This window comes from Phyllostomus hastatus, unplaced genomic scaffold, assembly GCF_019186645.2.
Source record: "Phyllostomus hastatus isolate PE091 unplaced genomic scaffold, TTU_PhHast_1.1 phas_scaffold_182, whole genome shotgun sequence".
Classification (NCBI taxonomy): domain Eukaryota; kingdom Metazoa; phylum Chordata; class Mammalia; order Chiroptera; family Phyllostomidae; genus Phyllostomus; species Phyllostomus hastatus.
The window spans coordinates 12,361,654-12,382,049 of record NW_025334013.1 but is presented as its reverse complement, the minus strand read 5'-3'; the positions used below and the strand labels follow the sequence as shown (position 1 = coordinate 12,382,049).

Genomic DNA, 20,396 nt, shown 5'->3' with positions numbered 1-20,396 from the left:
TAAACATAACAAGGTCTGTGCAGAAAGTTTCCAGCTATGTAATATGAAAAATAGAGGCATTTATTGAAGAAGATACAAGATATGTTATACATAGGACAATGACATCTCAGTCCCCTTCAAAGTAGGCACGCGGGGACCTCATAGTTTTCCCAGTCTCCATCAGCTGCTCTATTATATTTTCCTGAATCTCATCGATGGTCTGAAGTCAGAGCACCAAATCTGGCCTGTAGCAGGACTGAGTTACCTGGGTGATTTGATGTTTTGCCAGAACACTCTGCACAAGACATATATAAGCAGGCGCATTGTCATGAAGAAGCTGCCAATCACCAGTTGCCTGTAGCTGCAGCTTTCTTAATCATCCAAGTAGTTTCCTTGGAGGAATCGAACATAAAATTTGAGGCAGATTCATTGCTGTAACTTGCTCAGTTATTTTGAATGCGATGGCCACATAGTATACATGCTTACTCATTGGCATCTGCCACCACCACTGACTAGTACAGGGAAGTTGTGATTGTTCACATGTGCACATTCCAGTCCACTCTCTTTGGCTGCCAGGTTACATTGATGTTTCATAAACCATGCTTGTTATATTAATAATGGCTGGGCTTTTTCCAGACAACCCTCAGATTTCTTTAGAGTTTCTTTTAGGTTCTTAACAGTTTCAACTCTTGAATAATTTCACTAGTCTGTCATTCTTAATTCCATCTATGCATTTCTAAAAGACTGAGGTAACTCTCTCATACAGATTCTGGCCACTCAGAACCCTTGCTGTTATTGGTTGCAATTTGCTCATCATTCTTTACTTTTGCTTCCCTCTTTGCACAACTTTTGTTTTATTTCTCAATGCAAACTGAATTTCTCCAAGTTGAAAACATGGCCACCAAAAGTTGCCCACTATTCCCTGCTTTCTAAAACACTTGTTTACATTGTTTCCCATAGTTTCCAAAATAGACTTAATATATTCGTACCTCAATTTTGCTGATAACAACTTTACCCAGAGGACCTGTGGTCAAGTTGGAAGCATAGGTAAACATGCTTCGCCTCCTCACTCAACCACAGAATGAATTACAACTAGACCTGAAAACAAATTAATATCCTGAACTGTCAGAAAATTGAGCTCTGTGGAAGACCGACAACCAAGGATTTAAAGAATCCACATTCTTCCAGACAGGTAGGAGCGGTGGAGGTAGAGTGTGACACGGAGAGGTAGAATGGGTGGTCCCACATTCACATGTGGCAGATAAAAATTGGGAGGGATACCTTGGGAGCCAGTGATTGCAGCCCCAGACCAGACCACATAGTCTGGGTTCCAATACCAGGAAGATAAATCCCTATAACTTCTGGTTGTAAAAACCAGTGAGGGGTTGAGGCGGCAGAAGAAACTGCCAGAAATGCAGGAGACTCTACTTAAAGGGCCCACATGGACAGAGGTTGTACACAAACCCACCTTCGTGGGATTCAGCACCAGGATAACAGCTGGAAGGGCACCAGTCACATATGGGGAGTAAATGAAGTGATTGCAAACAGGGAGAGTGCCAGGCAAACCCCCAGAAGCCAGGCAGCCACATTGTCGCCTCTCTGAGGCCTGTCCACCCTGGTGATTACCTACGGCTCCACTTCATGCAATTTACAGTTGCCTTTTCTACAATAGGCCTGACTACTAAGATGGAGTCAAAGTAGCTTTACCTATTCACAGAAACAAACTCGGGGAGGCTGCCAAAATGAGGAGGCGAAGTATGGCCCAAATGAAAACAGCAAAACCTCAACAAAAGAACTAAAAACGGAGATAACCAACATGTAAGGATGCTCAAAGAATTCACTGACTATGGCAACAGCATAAAAAGGAGCCAGAAAGAAATAAAGTTTACATTAAGAGAAATAAAAATCTACAGGGAACCAACAGTGGAGGGGATGGAGCAGATATTCAAATCAACAATTTGGAATGTAAGGAAGAAACAAGCATTCAACCAGAAGAGCAAGAAGGAAAAAAAACAAGGATACTATAAGGAGCCTCTGGGATATCACCAAATGTACCAACATCCAAATCATAGGGATGCCAGCAGGATAAGAAGAGGAAGAAGACATTGAAAACTTATTTGAAAAATTGAGAATACATCCCTAATTTGGTGAAGGAAATAGACGTGCAACTCCAGGAAGCAAAGAGAGTCCCAAACAAGCTGGACCCAAAGGACCACACTGAGACACATCATAATTAAAATGCCAAAGCTTAAAGATAGAGAGAATCTTAAAAGCAGCAAGAGAAAAGCAGGAAGTTACCTACAAAGGAATTCCCATAAGACTGTCAGCTGATTTCTCAAAAGAAACTTTGCAGGCGAGAAGGAACAGGCAGGAAGTATTTAAAGTAATGAAAAGCAAAGACCTACAACCTGGATCACTCTATCCAGCAAAGCTATCGTTCAGAATGGAAGGGCAGATAAGTGCTTCCCAGACAGGGTAAAGTTAAAGGAGTTCATCTTTACCAAGCCATTATTACATGAAGTGTTAAAGGGACTTATTTAAGAAAAAGATCAAGATCGAAACTATAAGCATTAAAATGCCAACAAATTCGCAACTATCAACTGAATTTAAAAATACCAACTGAGCAAATAACCAGAACAGGAACAGAATCATAGGCATGGAGATCATTTGGAGGGTTGTAGGCTGGGAGACGGAAGGAGGAGGATGGGGGGAAAGTTTAGGGATGAAGACGACTAATTGGTAGGGAGAAAATAGGTAGGGATGTTAAGGAATAGTATAAAAAATGGAGAAGCCAAAGAACTCACATACACGACTCATGGACACGAACTAGGGGGTGATGGCTGGAGGGAATGGAGGTAGCGGGCAGAGAGACGGATGTAAAGGGGGGGAAATTGGGGCAACTGTAATAGCATAATCAATAAAATATTTTTTGAAAGGGGGACCCCAAAACATTTTTATCCAGGGTTACCTGTTTAAGAGTAAATCCAGAACTTTATTTTTAAGTTACACACCTCTTGCCTTTCGCACTGTTTAGAGTTTTATATTGGAAAGGGCAGGCATTATATAATGAGTAAGAATGCAGAATTGGGAATCAGACTGCCCAAGTTTATAATCTGGTTCTTCCATTGTCTAGTGGTGGTTAACTCTCGAGAAATTACTTAATTTTTCTGTCTTAACTTTTCACCTTAAGTGAAGAATGGGCAATAATAGTACCTATTTTTTGGAGTTGTGTTATCTTATTTATTCCATACATGTAAAGTATTTAGAACGGCACTTGGCACCATAGTATATGCAGAAAGGTGTGATACGGGCTAGAGAATTTTTCAGAAAAGAGCTGTGTGTGGGAGTTAGCAGTAAGTTAATGAGGCGGGCCTTTGATTAGCTCTAGAAGAATGTGTATTTAAGCGGGCTAACAGAGTTGGGGGACAACGGAGGTCTATGAGAAAATGATGGGAAAGGAGCTTCAGTAGGAAATTTCAGAGCCAGGAGTTGGCATTCTTTTTTGGGAACTGAAAGAAGCCTGGGTCTGACTGGGCCTAGACTAACAGGGTGGGGCCATGCTGTGGAAGACTTGGAATGCGGGTTGAGGCATTTAGACCTGGCACCTGTTCTGTTAGGTAACTTCATGACGGGGGCGGGGGGGGGGGGCGGTCTTTGTAGGCGTTTGACCTCATAGTGGAGTGCACAGTGCAAACAGTGCGGAGCCCAGAAGGGAGGGTGTGGTGGCTTGTACAATGTTAAGGTTATGGCAGTGATTGAGAGATTGGGTCAATCTGAGAAGCTTTAAAGCAGTTGGTAAATATGGATTTACCTGAAAATAGGAGTGACAAAGAACTTTGGGTGGGTGATGAAACTCTTCCTTAAGACAAGGTGAATGCTAAAGTAGTAATTGGTGTTGAAGGGAATTGATTTAACTGATACTCAATCCTAGAGCATTGGAACCATGGTTAGGACGATTCTTTCCAGACCATTTACTTAATTTGGTAAGAGTCAGGGTTTCAGTGTTCTATTTAAGCTTATGTGATTACCCTCATATGCAAGCTAACTTACAAGGCAAGTAATAGAAAATTTGTTTCACAGTTAAATTACTGCCTTGATTATGTTCCCAAAGCTCTGTGCATGTACTTCAACCCTGACCCTTACCATTCGTTACCATAATTATGGTACTTAAAATCTCCTAAATTCCTTGAGTTTAGTGACCAGGCCTGTGTGTTTGTTCGTGCGTAACCATAATAAATACATTATAAATGTTCGTGGGATGAATGACTTGAGAGTGTGCATGTGTATATGTTTTGGATCATGACATAAATCATACTCGTTCTGACTTATGAACAGCACTGGCTTTTCATTGGAGGTTGTTTTTAGTGGGAATTTATTCATGTGGAGTGTCAGGGGTGCACAAAATTTGACAGTATAGTTCTAATCTATAGCATCCTGTTAGAACATGAGGGATCCCTTCTCCTCTTCTTTCCCAAGCATATGGATGATGTAAGTAGTAACTCTGGTGTCAACTCAGACTGTGATGCTTAGTGGTTACAAAATATTCAACATTCTCCAAAGGAAAATATCAAACCTCAATGAAGCACCTCAAATGATGATAATTTGGCTGTCATTATTCTGCCCCTCTGTGGGCTGCCCCAGTGATATTTTCTGTCTGACCAGCAGCTGACCAGTTTTTAGATAAGGTATTCCCCTCACTGGGTGCTGTTGCAGCATTCTTGAGAGATGTGGCAAATCACATCACCAAACTTTTGTATGTGCCCTGACCTGGGATCCCCCGACCTACAACCTTAGCCTATCAGGATGACACTCTAACCAACCATGCCCAGCCAGGGCTGTTTTTATTTATTCTTGTGTGTGTTTTTTTAAGGTTTTATTTATTTATTTTCAGAGAAAGGGGAAGGGAGGGAGAAAGAGAACGAGGGAAACATCAATGTGTGGTTGCCTCACACACACACCCCCAACGGGAGACCTGGCCCACAACCCAGGCATGTGCCCTGACTGAGAATTGAACCAGCGACCCTTTGGTTCACAGACTGGCATTCAATCCACTGAGCTACACCAGCCAAGGCTATTTATTCTTACGTTTTTAATAATACTCAGTTTCTTCTTGCCTGCCATTTGGTTTTGCTAACTTTGTTTGCTTGTTTGCTTGCTTGCTTTCTTGCTTGCTTTTTTAAAAGACAAGCCTCTTAAGCCAGAAATACTATGTTAAAAATAATCTTTTTCATTCTCAGGGAATGGTATTTCATTAAGTGTTTTTAAATACTGGTTTATAAAAAGTGACTCAGTTTTTTGTTAATGTGTATATATACTTTTTAAAAGCCATCTGGGAATTTTGCCTCAGAATTCTAGAGTTGGATGGAACTTTTTAAAGATACCCATTCTTTGCTTGATTACACAGTTTGGTTGCTGTTGTGGTCTGCTACTAATAAATGATAGGTTTTGGAGTGTCCTGACACTTTGGGAACGGGTCTGTATGTATAGATAATGACTTAGTGTCTGTGCTTGAGGAAAAAAGAGTACCAGTAATTTATTGCTTTATTTTCCATTTTGGCAAAGTACTACTTGTAAAAGAAATCAGAACATTAGTTCAGGGAGTAACCCTGGATCTATTTCTTCAAATCTTTCCTCATTGATAACATTTATCACTATTTTTTGTTTTCTCTACAGACCTCAGCTGTTAAAGAATGCCCTGCAGAGAGCAGTAGAGAGAGGCCAGTTAGAACAAATAACTGGTAAAGGTGCTTCTGGAACATTCCAGGTTAGAGGCCAAAAACGCTTGGTTGTAGTGAAGTGGTTCTCAAAAGCTTTGCTTTCAGGACCTCCTTATGCTCTAAAACTGTATTGAGGACCCCAAGAGCCTTTGTTTATGTGGGTTATACCTATCGGTATTCATTGTTTTAGAAATCTAAGCTGAAGAAAATATTAAACATTTAATTCATTTAAAAATAAACAACAAAAAAACCCGTTACATGTTCAAATAACATTTTTGTGAAAAATAACTATATTTTTTAAATGAAAAGAAGGCCACTGTTTATTACTTTTCTGTAAAAGTCTTTAAAGTCTACCCCAGTAGAAGATTGCTGATACTTGTTTTCAGTATGTTTTAGGTTACATCTGTGAAAAAATTCAACTCAAATAGATTTAAAAGGAGGGAGTATTTTAAAATAATTTTCAAATAGTTGTGGATATTATTCTTTGATACTATACCCAAACTCTTGCTTTTTTATTGAGGTATGATGTATGTACTGTAAAATATACTAATTTAAAATTGAAATTTATAGTTCAGTCATTTTTAGTAAATTACAGAGTTGTACAGCCATCCCTGCAATCCAGTTTTAGAACATTTGCATCACTCAGGAAAGATCCCTTGTGCCCATTTGAAGTCCCCATTCCCATCCCTGCTAATTCCCAATCTACTAATATACTTTCTGTATAAATTTGCCTTTTCTGTATGTTTCGTATCGATAGGATTACACAATATGTGGTCTTTTGTGACTGGTTTCTTTTACTTAGCATACAGTTTCTGAGTTTTATCTTTGTTGCAGCATGAATTAGTACTTTTATTCCTTTTCATTGTAAAATATTCCATTGTATGGATCTAACACATTGTGTTTATCCATTCATGAGCTGATAAACCTTTGGATTACTTCTACCTTTTAGCTATTATAATTAATTTAACTGTTTACATTCAAATCTTTGTGTGGATATATGTCTTTATTTCACTCGGGTATATAACTAGGAGTATAGACTTGCTGGACTGTATAGTAAATTTATGTTTTAAGAAACTGCCAAAGTGGCTGCATCATTTTAGTCTCACCAGCAATGTATAAGGGTTCCAGTTTCTGCATATCTTTGTCAACAGTAGTTAATGTCTCTTTTATTATAGCCGTACTAGTACTTAGAGCATGGAATATCGTGGTTTTGGTTGGCATTTTCATGGTGACTACTAATGTTGACCATTTTTTCATGAGCTTGATGGACATTAGTTTATCTTGTTTAGTGAAAAGTTTATTCAGAATCTTTGCCTATTTTTAATATTGGGTTATTTGTCTTATTGAATTAGAAGAGTTCTGTAACTGTACACAAGTTCCTCATCAGGTTGATGATTTGCATATATTTTCTCCTAGTCTGCGGCCTGTGCTTTCACTTTCTTAATAGTATCTTTTGAAGCGCAAAGGTGTTGATTTTTTTTTTATCCTCACCTGAGGACATTTTTTCATTGCTTTTAGAAAGGAAGGAGGAGAGAGAGAGACATCGATGTGAGAAACATCGATCTGCTGCCTTCTTATATGTACCCCACCTGGGGATTGAACCAGTAACCTGGGTATGTGCCCTGACTGGGAATCAGACTGCAACCTATAGGTCTACTGGACAGTGCTCCAACCAACTGAGCCACACTGGCCAGGGCAAAAGTGTTGGATTTTTTTTTATATATATATATTTTATTTTTAGAGAGAGGGGAAAGAGAGGGAGAGAAACATCAATGTGTGGTCACCTTTCACATGGCCCCCATGGGGGACCTGGCCTGCAACCCAGGCATGTGCCCCAACTGGGAATCGAACCCGTGACCCTTTGGTTCACAGGCCCGTGCTCAATCCACTGAGCTATGCCAGCCAGGGCAAAAGTGTTGAATTTTGGTGAAGTCCAATTTATCATTTTTTTTAACTTACTTGTGCTGTTAGTATCATATTTAATAAATCATTTCCTAATTTAAGGTCACAAAGATTTACTCCTGTGTTTCCTGTTAAGAGTTTTATGGGTTTAGTGCTCACATTTAGGTTTGTGATCAGATTTGAATTAGATTTTGTTTATGATATAGGGTAAGGGTATATAAATTCATATTTTTGCATGGGGCCATCCCATTGTCCTGATGTCATTTGTTGAAAAGACCGCCTTCTCTCTTTGAATTGCCTCGGCACCTTTATCAAAAATCAGTTGACCATAAATGTGTAAGAGTTTATTTCTGGACACTCATTTCTCTTCCACTGGTCTGCATGTAAATTCTTATGCCAGAATCCCATTGTCTTGGCAACTCAAGCTTTGTAGTTAAGTTTGAACTTAGTAAATATAAATTGTCTTTTCCTTTCTCAAAATTATTTTAACTAATCTGGGTCATGTGCATTTCCACATGAATTTTAGGATCCACTTGTCAATTTTTACAAAAAAGTCAGCTGGGATTTTAGGAGAGATTGCAATGAATTTATAGATTATTTAGGGGAGAGTTATTCTTTTTACAACATTGAGTTGTAAAGGGCACCTGTCTCTTCATTTATTTAGATTTTTAACTTCTCTCAGCAATAGTACGTAGTTCTAAGTGTATATGTCTTATATTTCTTCGTTGAATTTTTTCCTAAATATTTCCATGCTGTTGTGAATAGCATTTTCTTATTTTCATTTTCAGGTTGTTCATCAGTAGTCTATAGAAATACAGCTGATTAATCTGTTGCTGTTGTATCTTGAAACTTTCCTGAACTCATTTAGTAGTTCTAGTAGGTTTTTCGTGGGTTCCTTAAGACTCTTGTGGATTCCCTAGGACTTTCCTACATATACAGGATTATGTCACCTGCAAATAAAGACCATTTTACTTCTTTCTTTCCAATCTGGACATCTTTTTTTTTTTTTTCTCCTTCATGTTTGGGTAGAAATTCCAGCACAGTGATGGCAGCAGACATCCTCATTTGTTCAGTCTTTCACCATTCCGTTAGCTGTAGGCTTTTCATATGTGCCTATTACCAGGTTGAGCAAGTTCCCTTCTAAAACGGTTTGCTGGGGGTTTTATTGTGAATGGATGTTCCATTTGTTAGGTATTTTTTCTGTGTTTCTTGAGATAATTATGTGGTTTTAGTTCCTTAATTCTGTTAATATGGTATGTTAATTAATTGATGTTTGTAATTCCAAAGGTTAGTTGACATATGGAACTTGAAATGTCAGTGAACTTCTTAGACTCAGTTACCTTAGAATCTTTTGGTCTGTCTTGAACTTTGAGTGGCTCTTTTAACCATGCACAATTTTGTAATAATCATTTGGAAAATAGTGGTTCACTGAATTATGCAGATTTTTAAAATTTGACACAGTTCATCAGTTACAAAAATCACATTCACTGTTCTGATGACATCACCCACTGATCAAACTCACAGTGGTAGATAAAAGTTTTCCCAATTTGTTTTCTTTTAATAAGTTTAATTTTATCACTGGCAACAAATACTGTTAGTTGTTTTCCTTGAAGTGACAGGCTTGCTTAATTTATTTTCAAGAAGATGTCTACCAGATACCTAAGTCTGAATAACCATAGTTTATCTGTTAGTAGTTCCTTCAAGTAAAAAGGGTATTCCATGAAAAATGCAGCCAGTTCAGCTCACAACTCAAATAATCATGGCTGTTTTGCTTGAGACCATCATCATATATACAGCCTGCATGCTTTATGCCTTCTTCCCATTTCATCTTATAAACTATCAGAGAGACATGCGTTGGGTTTGAGATTTAATAAAATAATTTATACTACTTCATCAGGACTATTCCTAAGTGAAACTAGCTTTTTTTTTTTTTTTAAACCACAAGAGCATAGCTGTAAAGACTATAATACCTACTATGTAGGTTTTGTGCGTCTGCCTTGACGTGTGGTAAGGTAGCAGCAGTTTTATCCATCAACTTCTCCACCATCTGTAGATGTCACCACGGTTGGTGAAAAAGGCAAATCACATCTTAATATTATTAGGAAAATAGTTTTGACTTGCATATCCTTTGAAAGGGTCTCAGGAGCCTTCCCCTGGGTTATGTGGGCCACTTTCTGAGAATCACTGTTGTGAACCATACTGGAGTTTCCTTCCCCCAAACTCTTGCTTATTGGTGTTCAGCTTTGTTTCCTAGCCCTTTGTCCTTGAACTATCCTGTATAATTTTCTATTGTATGATATCCTAAATATTTACCAAGCTTTTCTTTTGCTATTTTCCTATAGGGTTTAAAAAGGCTATTATTTTTATAACTACTCCATTTTTCAGGTTCAAGAAAAGGAAGTATTCTCAAGTAAAAGCATCCTGATTTGTTTGTTTGTTTGTTTATTATAGATTTTGTTTATTTTATTTTTAGAGAGCGGGGGGGAAGGAAAGGAGAAAGAGGATGATAAACATCAATGTGTGGTTGCCTCCCGTGCACCCCATACTGGGGACCTGTCGGCAACCCAGGCACGTGCCCTGACTGGGAATCAAACTAGTGACCCTTTGCTTCGCAGACCCATGCTCAATCCATTGAGCTATACCAGCCAGGCTGCATCCTGATTTATTAGGGGCCTAACAAGTTAACCTGTTCATTGGGGTAGAGCTGTCACTCTCTCTGGGCTAGGTTAGCCATTGCTATTTTAAGTTGGACAAAGGGGTAGATGGAAAGAGAAAATAGTCATAGGAGGGCTGGGACTCCTCAGATAGATTGAATACCTGAGAAGTGGGAAGAGAAAGTCCCTAACCTGACAATTTATTGTAAAACATATCTGTGCTAATGCAGGAACTCCGACCCACCTGGTGCAGAGGAGTCTTGTCTTGACCTGCTTTGGGAGAGTGTTGTCTTGATGCTTTTCTCTTCCTCCTTGGAAAACAGCTGAAGAAATCAGGGGAGAAACCCCTCCTTGGTGGAAGCCTGATGGAATATGCAATCTTGTCCGCCATTGCTGCCATGAATGAACCGAAGACCTGCTCCACCACTGCTCTGAAGAAGTATGTCCTGGAGAACCACCCAGGGACCAATTCTAACTATCAAAGTAAGATTCAAAGTTGTGTGCATTTTACAGAGATTAGAGCATTTGTGGAAAATACCCAGAGATGATGCTACCTATGACAAAAGGACTAGCTGCCGACTGAAAACCAAGAACAACAATTTTATTAATTTAATGCATTTACTAAAAAGAGAAATAGACAAAAGCAAGGCTTATCCTTAATTTACAATGTCTGCTACAGACCAGAATTTGATTTTACTTTGCTGTAAAGATTTTTCTGATATTTTAATTATAACTTAGATAAGTCTCTATGTTCAAAACACCTCTCAAGTCCCTGGCTAGTGTGGCTCAGTGGGCTGAGTGCTGGCCCGCCAACTGAAGGGTTGCGAGTTCAATTCCTGGTTGTGGCACATGCGTGGATTGCAGGCCAGGTCCCCAGTTGGGGGTATATGAAAAACATCTGATGAATGTATCTTTCCCTCCCTCCCTCCCTCCCTTTCTCTCTAAAAATAAATAAAGTATTTAAAGGAAAAAAATTTTAAGCTCCTCTCAAGTATACTGTTTTCTTGCTTATTTCTGAATGTTTACCAAAAATCTCACTTCACCTTGAAGCCAAACCAGTATTTTAAAATATTGCTTAAGTTATTTTCTGATCGACGTAAGCCCTGTAACAGAAAATACTTTTTTCATAAAGTCTGTTTACCCTGTCAGGTGGTAATTTGAGATTAGAAACCTTGCCTTAGCAGCATTATCACATACAGATTAATGAGATTGTGTATTTTCCTCAGTGCACTACTAGAATAGGCCCATTGGTATAGGATAAAGAATATGGGAGTAACGGAAAATGCACACTATAATACAGGGTTTGGCAGAAGTAAGGCCTGCTTGAGTGTGGTTGGTAGGGTAATAATATGGATGTAATAATTTATAGTTTTAATTTGAACATTTCACCTAAAATGTCATATAATGTGCTTGAGTGTGGTATTGTGGTGTTACGGAACTACATGCTTATGCCGTGACTGATGTAGCTCAGTGGATTGAGCATGAGCCTGTGAACCAAAGGGTCACTGGTTCGATTCCCAGTCAGGGCACGTGCCTGGGTTGGAGGCCAGGTCCCCAGTAGAGGGCATGTGAGAGGCAACCACACATTGATGTTTCTCTCCCTGTCTTTCTCCCTCCTATCCCCTCTCTCTAAAAATAAATAAATCTTTTTAAAAAAGAATTTATATGCTTATGATCTTGTAATGAAATATTTTGTAATTATAAAAGGGTGTTGTTTGTGCCTGACCCTATGTATTATTTTAAATAAAAAGGTAATTTTGAAATCTCAGTACTGGCTTTTGACATGTATGCAATGTGTATATTTTAACACTGTGAAGTAATGCTTTCTGATTGTTTTCTTCTTGTATACTTTGAAAACTGGTGTTTTCAATAAACTTTTCTTCCTTACTTAAGATATATACTGTGTTTAATTGACCCTTATAGACTATTTAATGATTTTCTCTTTTTGCCAAGTGTTAGAAGTGTGAAATTGGTTATTAACCTTTTTAGTTTCACTGGTATTGCTGCTCTTTTTTTAGACACAGAATTCCTATAAAACGTATGAAAAGTGAGAATTAGGCCTTTAGGAGTCATGGTATTGTTCTGGTACTCTTCGCTGATTCATGAGAAATTGGTTCTGTTTATCTTTATGGGTAGTCTCCGAGATGATCATCTATTCTTACAGTTACTCAGTAGATGTTTGAATGAATGGAAATAATGGGAGATTTAATCTTAGGTCAGCTGTTAGCCATACATACACAACTGTGGGCTAGTCACTAACCACTCTAGGCTTCTCCTTCCCTTTCTGTGAAATGAGGAATTTAACTCAGTGGGCTCTAAACTCTTTAACCCTAATTTAACTCTTGACAAATTTATGGGCCTTAATAATTGTTTAGTGAATTAGTTAATCCGCTTGACCACAAAGGATTCTCTTAGAACATGTCAATTACTGTATATGACAGGACATTAAATTGATATATAAGTGATTGTGGTTGAGAGAATTACCAAATTTGAATAACTTTCTTCATTTTTTAATATTTTTCAGTGCATTTGCTGAAGAAAACCCTGCAAAAATGCGAAAAGAATGGGTGGATGGAACAGATCTCTGGTAAAGGATTCAGTGGTACCTTCCAGCTCTGTTTTCCCTATTATCCCAGGTAAACAAGCACTTAGCCTGTAGTATGAAGTATTGGTCATTGTAAGTTTAATATCTGATACTAGTTTACAGGCTTGGCTTATTTCACCCATATTGCTATTACACTGACCTGGATACACAAGGTCTGTCCAGAAAGTACCCAGTTTTGTAACAGCAGATAGAGACATCTATTGAAGAAGATAGGAAATGCAAGAAACATTGTACATAGGACAATGGTGCCTCAGTCCCCTTCAAAGTAGATGCCTTGGGACCTCACACAGTTCTCCCAGTCACCATCAGCTGCCCCATTGTATTTTTCTGAATCTCATCAATGGTCTGAAATCTCTCCCCTTTCAAAGATGATTTTAGTTTTAGGAAAGGCCAGAAGTCACAGGGCACCAAATCGGGGTTTTTGGGGTGCTGAGGCACCCGGATGATTTGATGTTTCGCCAACAAATTGCATGAGACGTGATGCGTGAGCAGGCACATTGTCATGAAGAAGCTCTCAAATCACCAGTCGCCCATACCTGCGACCTTCTGAATCATCCAAATAGTTTCCAAAGAGAAATGTTCAACCTTAATGCAAGATTTAATGCAGATTTGTTGCTCTGCTTGTTCAATCATTTTGAATGCAGTGGCCACACATTACAAGTGCTCACTCAATGGTGTCTACTACCCCCACTGACTAGTACAGGGAAGTTGTCGTTCACGCATGTGCATTCCAGTTGATGCTCTTTCACTGTCAGGTTATATCGATACCGCACAAACTGTTCTCGTTATATTAATAATGGCTGTACTTTTTCTGGGCAGACTTTGTACTTGAAAATAAAGACTATTTAAGAGGCAGTATTGTTTTAGAGCAAAATGTTTTCATGTAAGAACAGAGGAATTTTGGCTATCCTGCCAGAGCTTATTGTTAGCCAGATGTTCCTGAAACCAAGAATTGAATTCTTTGAGATCATTGGCCAGTTATTTTGATGTCTGTTCCTTCTTTAATAAATATCTTTAATAATAATAATAAATAAATAATTGGTAATAATAGGAAGATTATAAAAGGATTTTGTGTATATATGTTTTAGGTGTCCCGCACCAAGTAAGAATATTGACTCCTTCCAAGAATCCTCATCTGCCGCCTTCATACTTTAGGGACAGGGACATTACTTGAAAACCCTAATACATACCATATTTATTCATTGAACCAAAAAATATATTGACCACTTCTTATGGGCCACGCATTGTTCTGTGCACCTGTGCTGTAACACACTTTCATTTCTATAGTAATGTCATGACATGTACCACGAAAGCCCTGTTTTAGCAGGAGTAAAGTATAGATTTCTCATTCTTTCTGAGCAAGCCTAGGTGTTACTGCTTGAATGCATATTCTCTGAAATGTTCAGACATTGAACTTTAAGTTAGTTCTTAAAGCCATACATGTGACGTGTCATAAATAAATGATTGAGAGTCAATTCCATTGAATGGAAGGAGGAAAGGAGTGAGGCATGGTCCGGGACTTTCACAGATTTGTCATAATTTTGTGTGTGTTTTCAAAATAGGTTCAATTGTAACCTGGTATTTGTAACCGAAACATGACATCTTTGGAGAAGCTTGGAGGAAATGGGGAATAGTGAGGGAATATGCATCTAGGTTCATGTTATTTCCCTTGTCCTGTACGGCACTTCTCTTTACCCAGTCTGGGTTTTTTTGTTTTGGGGTTTTTTTTTCCCCATAGCCCAGGAGTTTTATTTCCAAAGAAAGAGCCAGATGATTCTCAAGATGAGGATGAAGATGAAGATGACTCATCAGAAGAAGACTCTGAGGATGAAGAGCCTCCACCTAAGAGAAGGTATGGATGTGTGGAAACTCAGGAACTTGCTCAAGTTGTTTAACATTTGAATTTGTCTTGAAAATTTAGAGGCTCTGAACTTAAGAAATGAAGCATGTGAATATGTAGTTTATGCTTTGGTCGAGCCTGTATATTTATCCACAGTTTGGTTATTCAAAAAAAGTCCTGTTTTCTTAAGAAAAACCTCATGAAATGTATATGAATTGGTTGAATTTTATACAATTTTAGTAAGGCCTTTAGTTAAAAAATAATAATAAATTACATTTCTAGGCTTATCACAGTTGACTTCTAAGTAGTCTCTTTTTGGTAAAGTGTTGGGTCATCTTAGCAAAGTGACCTTCTCGGGTGCTGAGTGACCCCCTCTGCTCTCTGGTCCATAGGCTGCAGAAGAAAACCCCGGCCAAGTCGTCATGGAAGGCCGCCCCCGTGAAGCAGCGAGGGTCCAAGCCTGGGCCCAAAGTCCCAGCTGCCCAGCGGGGGAAGGCGAGGCCCCTGCCCAAGAAAGCCTCTCCCAAGGCCAAAACTCCTGCCAAGAAAGCCAAACCCTCACCCTCAGTCATCAAGAAGCCCAGTGGTGGCTCTTCAAAGAAGCCTGTGGCCAGTGTGAGAAAGGAGGTGAAGTTGCCTGGCAAGGGCAAATCCACCGTGAAGAAATCTTTCAAAGCAAAAAAGTAAATTTTATAGGAAAAAAGGGTATTGTGATGAAATTTAAAATCTTATTTTCTAAGGTCGGTGTGCATTTGTTTTAGTTTTGATGCTTTTAAAATTACATTTTTCCCTCCCCTCTAAACTTGTGAGGAGGGAATAGAAATAAACCAGTTTAGGTATTTGTTAGCTTTAGGCGCTGTCTTTGGTGCCTGCCCCTTCCCGCTATCATTTTAATTTCTGCAATAATTCTGGACTTCCTGAACTGTATAACCTACACCTGTCCTTTTTCGCCCTCCACCCAACCCCCCCCCTTTTTTTTTTTCCAGTCCCTTCCAGCTTTATCTAAACAGTTGCAAAGATTTTTATATTTGTAGAAAGCATCAAGAACAGAATGCTGGTCAGGTGCTGAAAGTGAAAAGAAGGCATATAGCACTGACTGAATTATAAAGCCTTCTACCTGGAGACTCCAGCTATAGCTATAATAATTAATCTTATTTATAAAACCACTCCACTAAACCTTTTTCTCTCTCACTATAAACACAGAGATGTCTTAGCTTTGGGAATAAGCCAAAAATATTACGGTTTAATTAGATTCTGAAGATGCACGACTCCTTTGGGCCACTTTTCACATCGATCATTTCCAGGTACCCTGCTCTGGCCCAGGGCGTTCCACTCCCTCACCGGCGAGCACGAGTCCTCTCCACCATTGGTGTCTGACTGAAGAGGAAATACGAGAATATTGAATTTGTGATTTATGGTGTCACCTGTGTTAGCAAAACTCAAAACATAAAATCTTGATCAAATGTTTAAATATATTTTTAATATTGGAAGCATGAATTCTCACTTCTCGTTTGTCTTTTTTTATAAGGAAATGTTGGAGAGTTACATCATTGCTAATGTGGAAATGTTAAGTGGAAAAACAAACACTTTGCAAAATAAACTAGATTCCAGATCCATCCGTGGGTTCTTTTCCCCTCCTTCCTTTCCTCAGCACTTTTAATATCAAGCAAGTGGCTTCCTTTTTGAGACTTTTTTTTTTTTTTTTTTAATGAAATGAAGCCCAACTACCTAACCTCTTATTTGTTTTGTTTTAGTATTGTGAAGTTGTGTTAAATAGTACTGGCTTTCTACTTGAGAAATACTGATTTTGGTTACCATTTATCCTCCCCATGGCACTTGACATTTTAATTGTCTTAAACTTTTTGGTGTACATCTTCTGGCCCGCGTGCTGCCAGAAGCAAAAACGGTTTGTTTCATTCATTCCACTTGCGTTGTCTCCCGGGATCCCGTCTGCAGCCTGAAGTCTGGCTGGGAAATGGACTTGAGAAGGTTGGCTTGATCAGACTCATAATTATGTGTGATCCCATCATGAGTTAATTGGAATTTGTGTCGCATGTAAGGCAATCTTTCCTGTTGTAAATCTTCCTTTTTTTATGTACATATATTTTGAAAAATATGAATAAACATGAAATTTTAAAAGCTGCTGAACTGTAGGTTACATTTAAGTTTCTAGTATATTCTCAGAAGTAGCTAAGTGTTACTCTCACTTTGAATCTGTCCCACTTGTAATAGCCACCATCCATTTCCTTTTTAAATACAAGCTCTTGTTTATGTGCTGCTTACATGGATGGTGGTAAATGATTTTTCTAGATAACATTGAATTGGTTAGTGAATACGAAGTTTAAAAAAATCATTTTGTATTTTAATAAGATCCTTGCCTTCCATATCATAGATTCCAGTCTTCCATGCTTAATTTCAGCTGTATCCTTATCCTAGAAGAATACATCACTTGAGACCTAAATCTAGAAACTAATTCTACTGTCTCTTACACACTTTGGCAGGTAATAAATAATTCTAATAATATGGGTGTTTGGTACCTATGCTAAGAATTCTCTGCTCTCCTGGAATCACAAGTAGGATTTTGGTTGGTTTCTCTGTTTTATGATGCTGCTTTTTTAAAAGTTTTTTTTTTTTTTTTTTTTAGAGAGGGGGAAGGGGAGGAGGGATGGAGGGAAATATCAATGTGTGGTTGCCTGGCCCAAAACCTAGGCATGTGCCCTGACTGGGAATCGAACCGGCAACCCCTTGGTTTGTAGTCCTGCACTCAATCCCCTGAGCCACACCATCCAGGGTTTATGATGCTGCTTTTAAAAAGATGTTGGGAATAGGTCACCTGGTGGCTACATTGTCCATCAAGTGCTTTAGTGCAGGGTGAGAAGTTTAGATTATTTAAGGTCCCTTCCAACTCACATTCTGTTAACTTCACAAAGTTCCGGTGAGAACAAACTGTCCTGCTTAAGCATTATGTACAGAGAAGGGACAAGAGGGCCAATGCACTCTTCCAATGAAAGCCGGTTGTCAAATATGTGTACATTAATTCACTTATGCCAAGATAAAGAAATGTTTGGGTTTTTCCCCCTCCAGGCATTCTAAAGGAGCAGAACACATAATTTTTACTTTCCTTTTACAGAAAGGAGACAGAAAACCCAACAGATAATCCCAGCAATTTCTAGCATGGATCAGTCGTTTCGGTGCTCTCCATAGTGGTTTAGTGAACTCAATTACAGGGTTTGATAAACTCTTACACCACCCACAAACCATCTTAGATGAACGCGTCTCAGAAAGTGCTGGGAGAGAGATCATCAGCTTCTTAACCTACAAGATGGAGAAAAGGGGGTAATTTGTAGAAAACATGGAGACCTTTCCTTATGTCTGTTGGGTATAATTAAGAAGAGTACGCGAACACAGAAGCTAGGTAATACATTAATACTTTCGACAATTTTTTCCATCATTTCTCTAACAAAATTTTGTCAACCCTAGTCTGGGTTTGCTAACCTATTCTTATACTCTCTTATACCTCCTTTAGAAACCCTACATAATTATTTTGCTTGGGTTCAGATCTGATACAGCAGAAGAGGTTAAGCCAGACATATTCATGAACTTCTGTATGTAACCAACTAAGAGAAACTTTAAAAATTTAGGGATATAGTACTTACAATTACTCATTTTTAAAGGCTGAAAAATCATATTAATTTCTCTTTGGGCTAAATAACTCAAAGTTTATCCATGAGAGAAGAGAAATTCTGTTCCTAATTAGGAAAAGACCATCATTAACTAACAATGCCTTAGGGGTTCTAATAGACATTATTTCCCAGCATGCAGAGTTGCTTTTGCCTTTTCGAGGTAGGACAGGTGGTCACTCAGTTCTATAGAGCTGAAGTTAAGTAACCAGACTGTCAGAGACCTTGGCTTAAGAACTACTTGACAGCCCTGGCTGGTGTAGCTCAGTGGATTGAACTCGGGCTGTGAACCAAAGCATCGCAGGTTCGATTCCCAGTCAGGGCACATGCCTGGGTTGCAGGCCACGTCCCCAGTGGGGGCCACATGAGAGGCAACCACACATGGATGTTTCTCTCTCTCCCTCCCTTCCCCTCTCTACAAATAAATAAATAAATCTTTTTAAAAAATTAAAAAGGAACTACTTGACAAAAATGGGCTTGGAAGTCATCAGAGATCGATAAACAGTATTTCTCCTGGCAGTGAGTTTCCTTTATGAAGAAATTAGTCTCAACTACCTTTATTGCTGTATTTTTCCCTTCTGACTATCATTTTCCCCACAGTTCTTAACTTCAGTGGCCCTTTTTTTTCTTTTTTTTTTTTTTTGGAGAAATTTCTACCTTTGATTATTTAATTAGTTTTTTTTTTTTAGTAAGGCAGCATTTTTTAAAGATTCTATTTATTTTTAGAGGGGAGAAAGGAAGAAAGAGGAGAGAAACATTGATCGGTTGCCACTCTTGAACATGACAACTGGGGACCGGGCCCACAACCCAGGCATGGGCTCTAACTGGTCATAGAACTGGCGACCTTTCACTTTGTAGGAAAAGCTCAGCCAACTGAGCCACAGTGGTCAGAGCTAAACTTAATAGTTTTAACTGTCCCTAATTTGTTTTGTTGGTAGCTGGTATGTCGCCCTGGTTGAGTAGCTCAGTTAGAGCATCTTCCTGATGATACGCCAGAGTTGTAGGTTTGATCCCCAGCTGGGGTACATGTAGGAGCCAACCAGTGAATGCGTTACTAAGTGGAACAACAAATCAATGTTTCTCCCTTCCTCCCTCTACAATCAGTAAATAATTTTTTTAAAAAATAGCTAGTACATCAAAAGCTTCAAAAGGTATCTTCTCAGGCCATTTCAAAAATTGCAACTGTTGATAGTGTGTGTAAATGTATAATTAATTACTTGCTATTAAGTCTTTCAGTAAAGAGAACTTTACGGTGCCTTGACTATGTCTGGTAAAGTGTAGTTGAAAGTTTGTATTACTTGAGTAATAGCAGTGATAGTACCAGCTAGCCCCGGGTTTCTTCTACATGTCAGGCTCTGTGTTTATGTTAATTACCTGGTTTAATCCAAGCACCCGTATGAGATGGCCATTGTTTATTATACACGGAAGGGGAAATGGGCACAGATGGAGGTTCAGAAACTTGCTCCGGGTTGTAGTAAGGATAAAACCAGGGGCTGACTGACTGCAGAGCCATCTCCAGTGATCTGCTCGACTATTTCCCCTTGGCGGTCTTTCAGGCTTCTGAATTCTCTCCTTATCCTACAGTCAGTGACTCTGTGTTCTGTTCGTGGGAAAGAAAGGACTTCTGTGAGATTGCGGAGGATTTGGAGATGAGAGGAAATTATTAAGTTTGCTAATAGGAGTCAGAATGGTTTTTTCTTTTTGATTTAATCTTTATTGTATTTTTTCCATTACCATTTAGTCCCCTTATACCCTCCTCCCACCCCAGCAACCACCACACCGTCATCCATGTCAGTGAGTCCTTTTTCTTCAGTCCCTCCACCCCCTGGCCCCACCCCACTGGCTGTCATCCCGCTCTCCATTTAGGAGTCCGTCTCTGTTTTGCTTGTTAGTTCAGTTCGCTAGATTCCACATCTGTGTGAAATCATATGGTACCGGTCTTTCTCTGATGGGCTTATTTCACTTAGCGTCATGTTCTCCAGGTCCATCCATACTGTTGCAAAGGGTGAAGTTTTCTTT

At 38.9% G+C, this 20,396-nt stretch overlaps 1 protein-coding gene across 6 annotated transcripts in view; it reads left to right on the top strand.

Annotated features, from left to right (window-relative positions):
- The window catches only part of HP1BP3 (heterochromatin protein 1 binding protein 3), a 38,044-nt gene extending 21,199 nt beyond the window's left edge, over positions 1–16,845 (top strand). For all 6 annotated transcript variants that reach the window (XM_045858737.1, XM_045858739.1, XM_045858738.1 and 3 more), the window contains 6 exons: positions 5,653–5,743; positions 10,576–10,735; positions 12,777–12,888; positions 14,596–14,709; positions 15,090–15,380; positions 16,002–16,845. In XM_045858737.1, coding sequence (XP_045714693.1) covers positions 5,653–5,743; positions 10,576–10,735; positions 12,777–12,888; positions 14,596–14,709; positions 15,090–15,380; positions 16,002–16,074 — 841 coding nt within the window. In that variant the 3' untranslated portion in view covers positions 16,075–16,845. The remainder of the gene's footprint in view (positions 1–5,652; positions 5,744–10,575; positions 10,736–12,776; positions 12,889–14,595; positions 14,710–15,089; positions 15,381–16,001) is intronic.
- Positions 16,846–20,396: the final 3,551 nt, after the last annotated feature.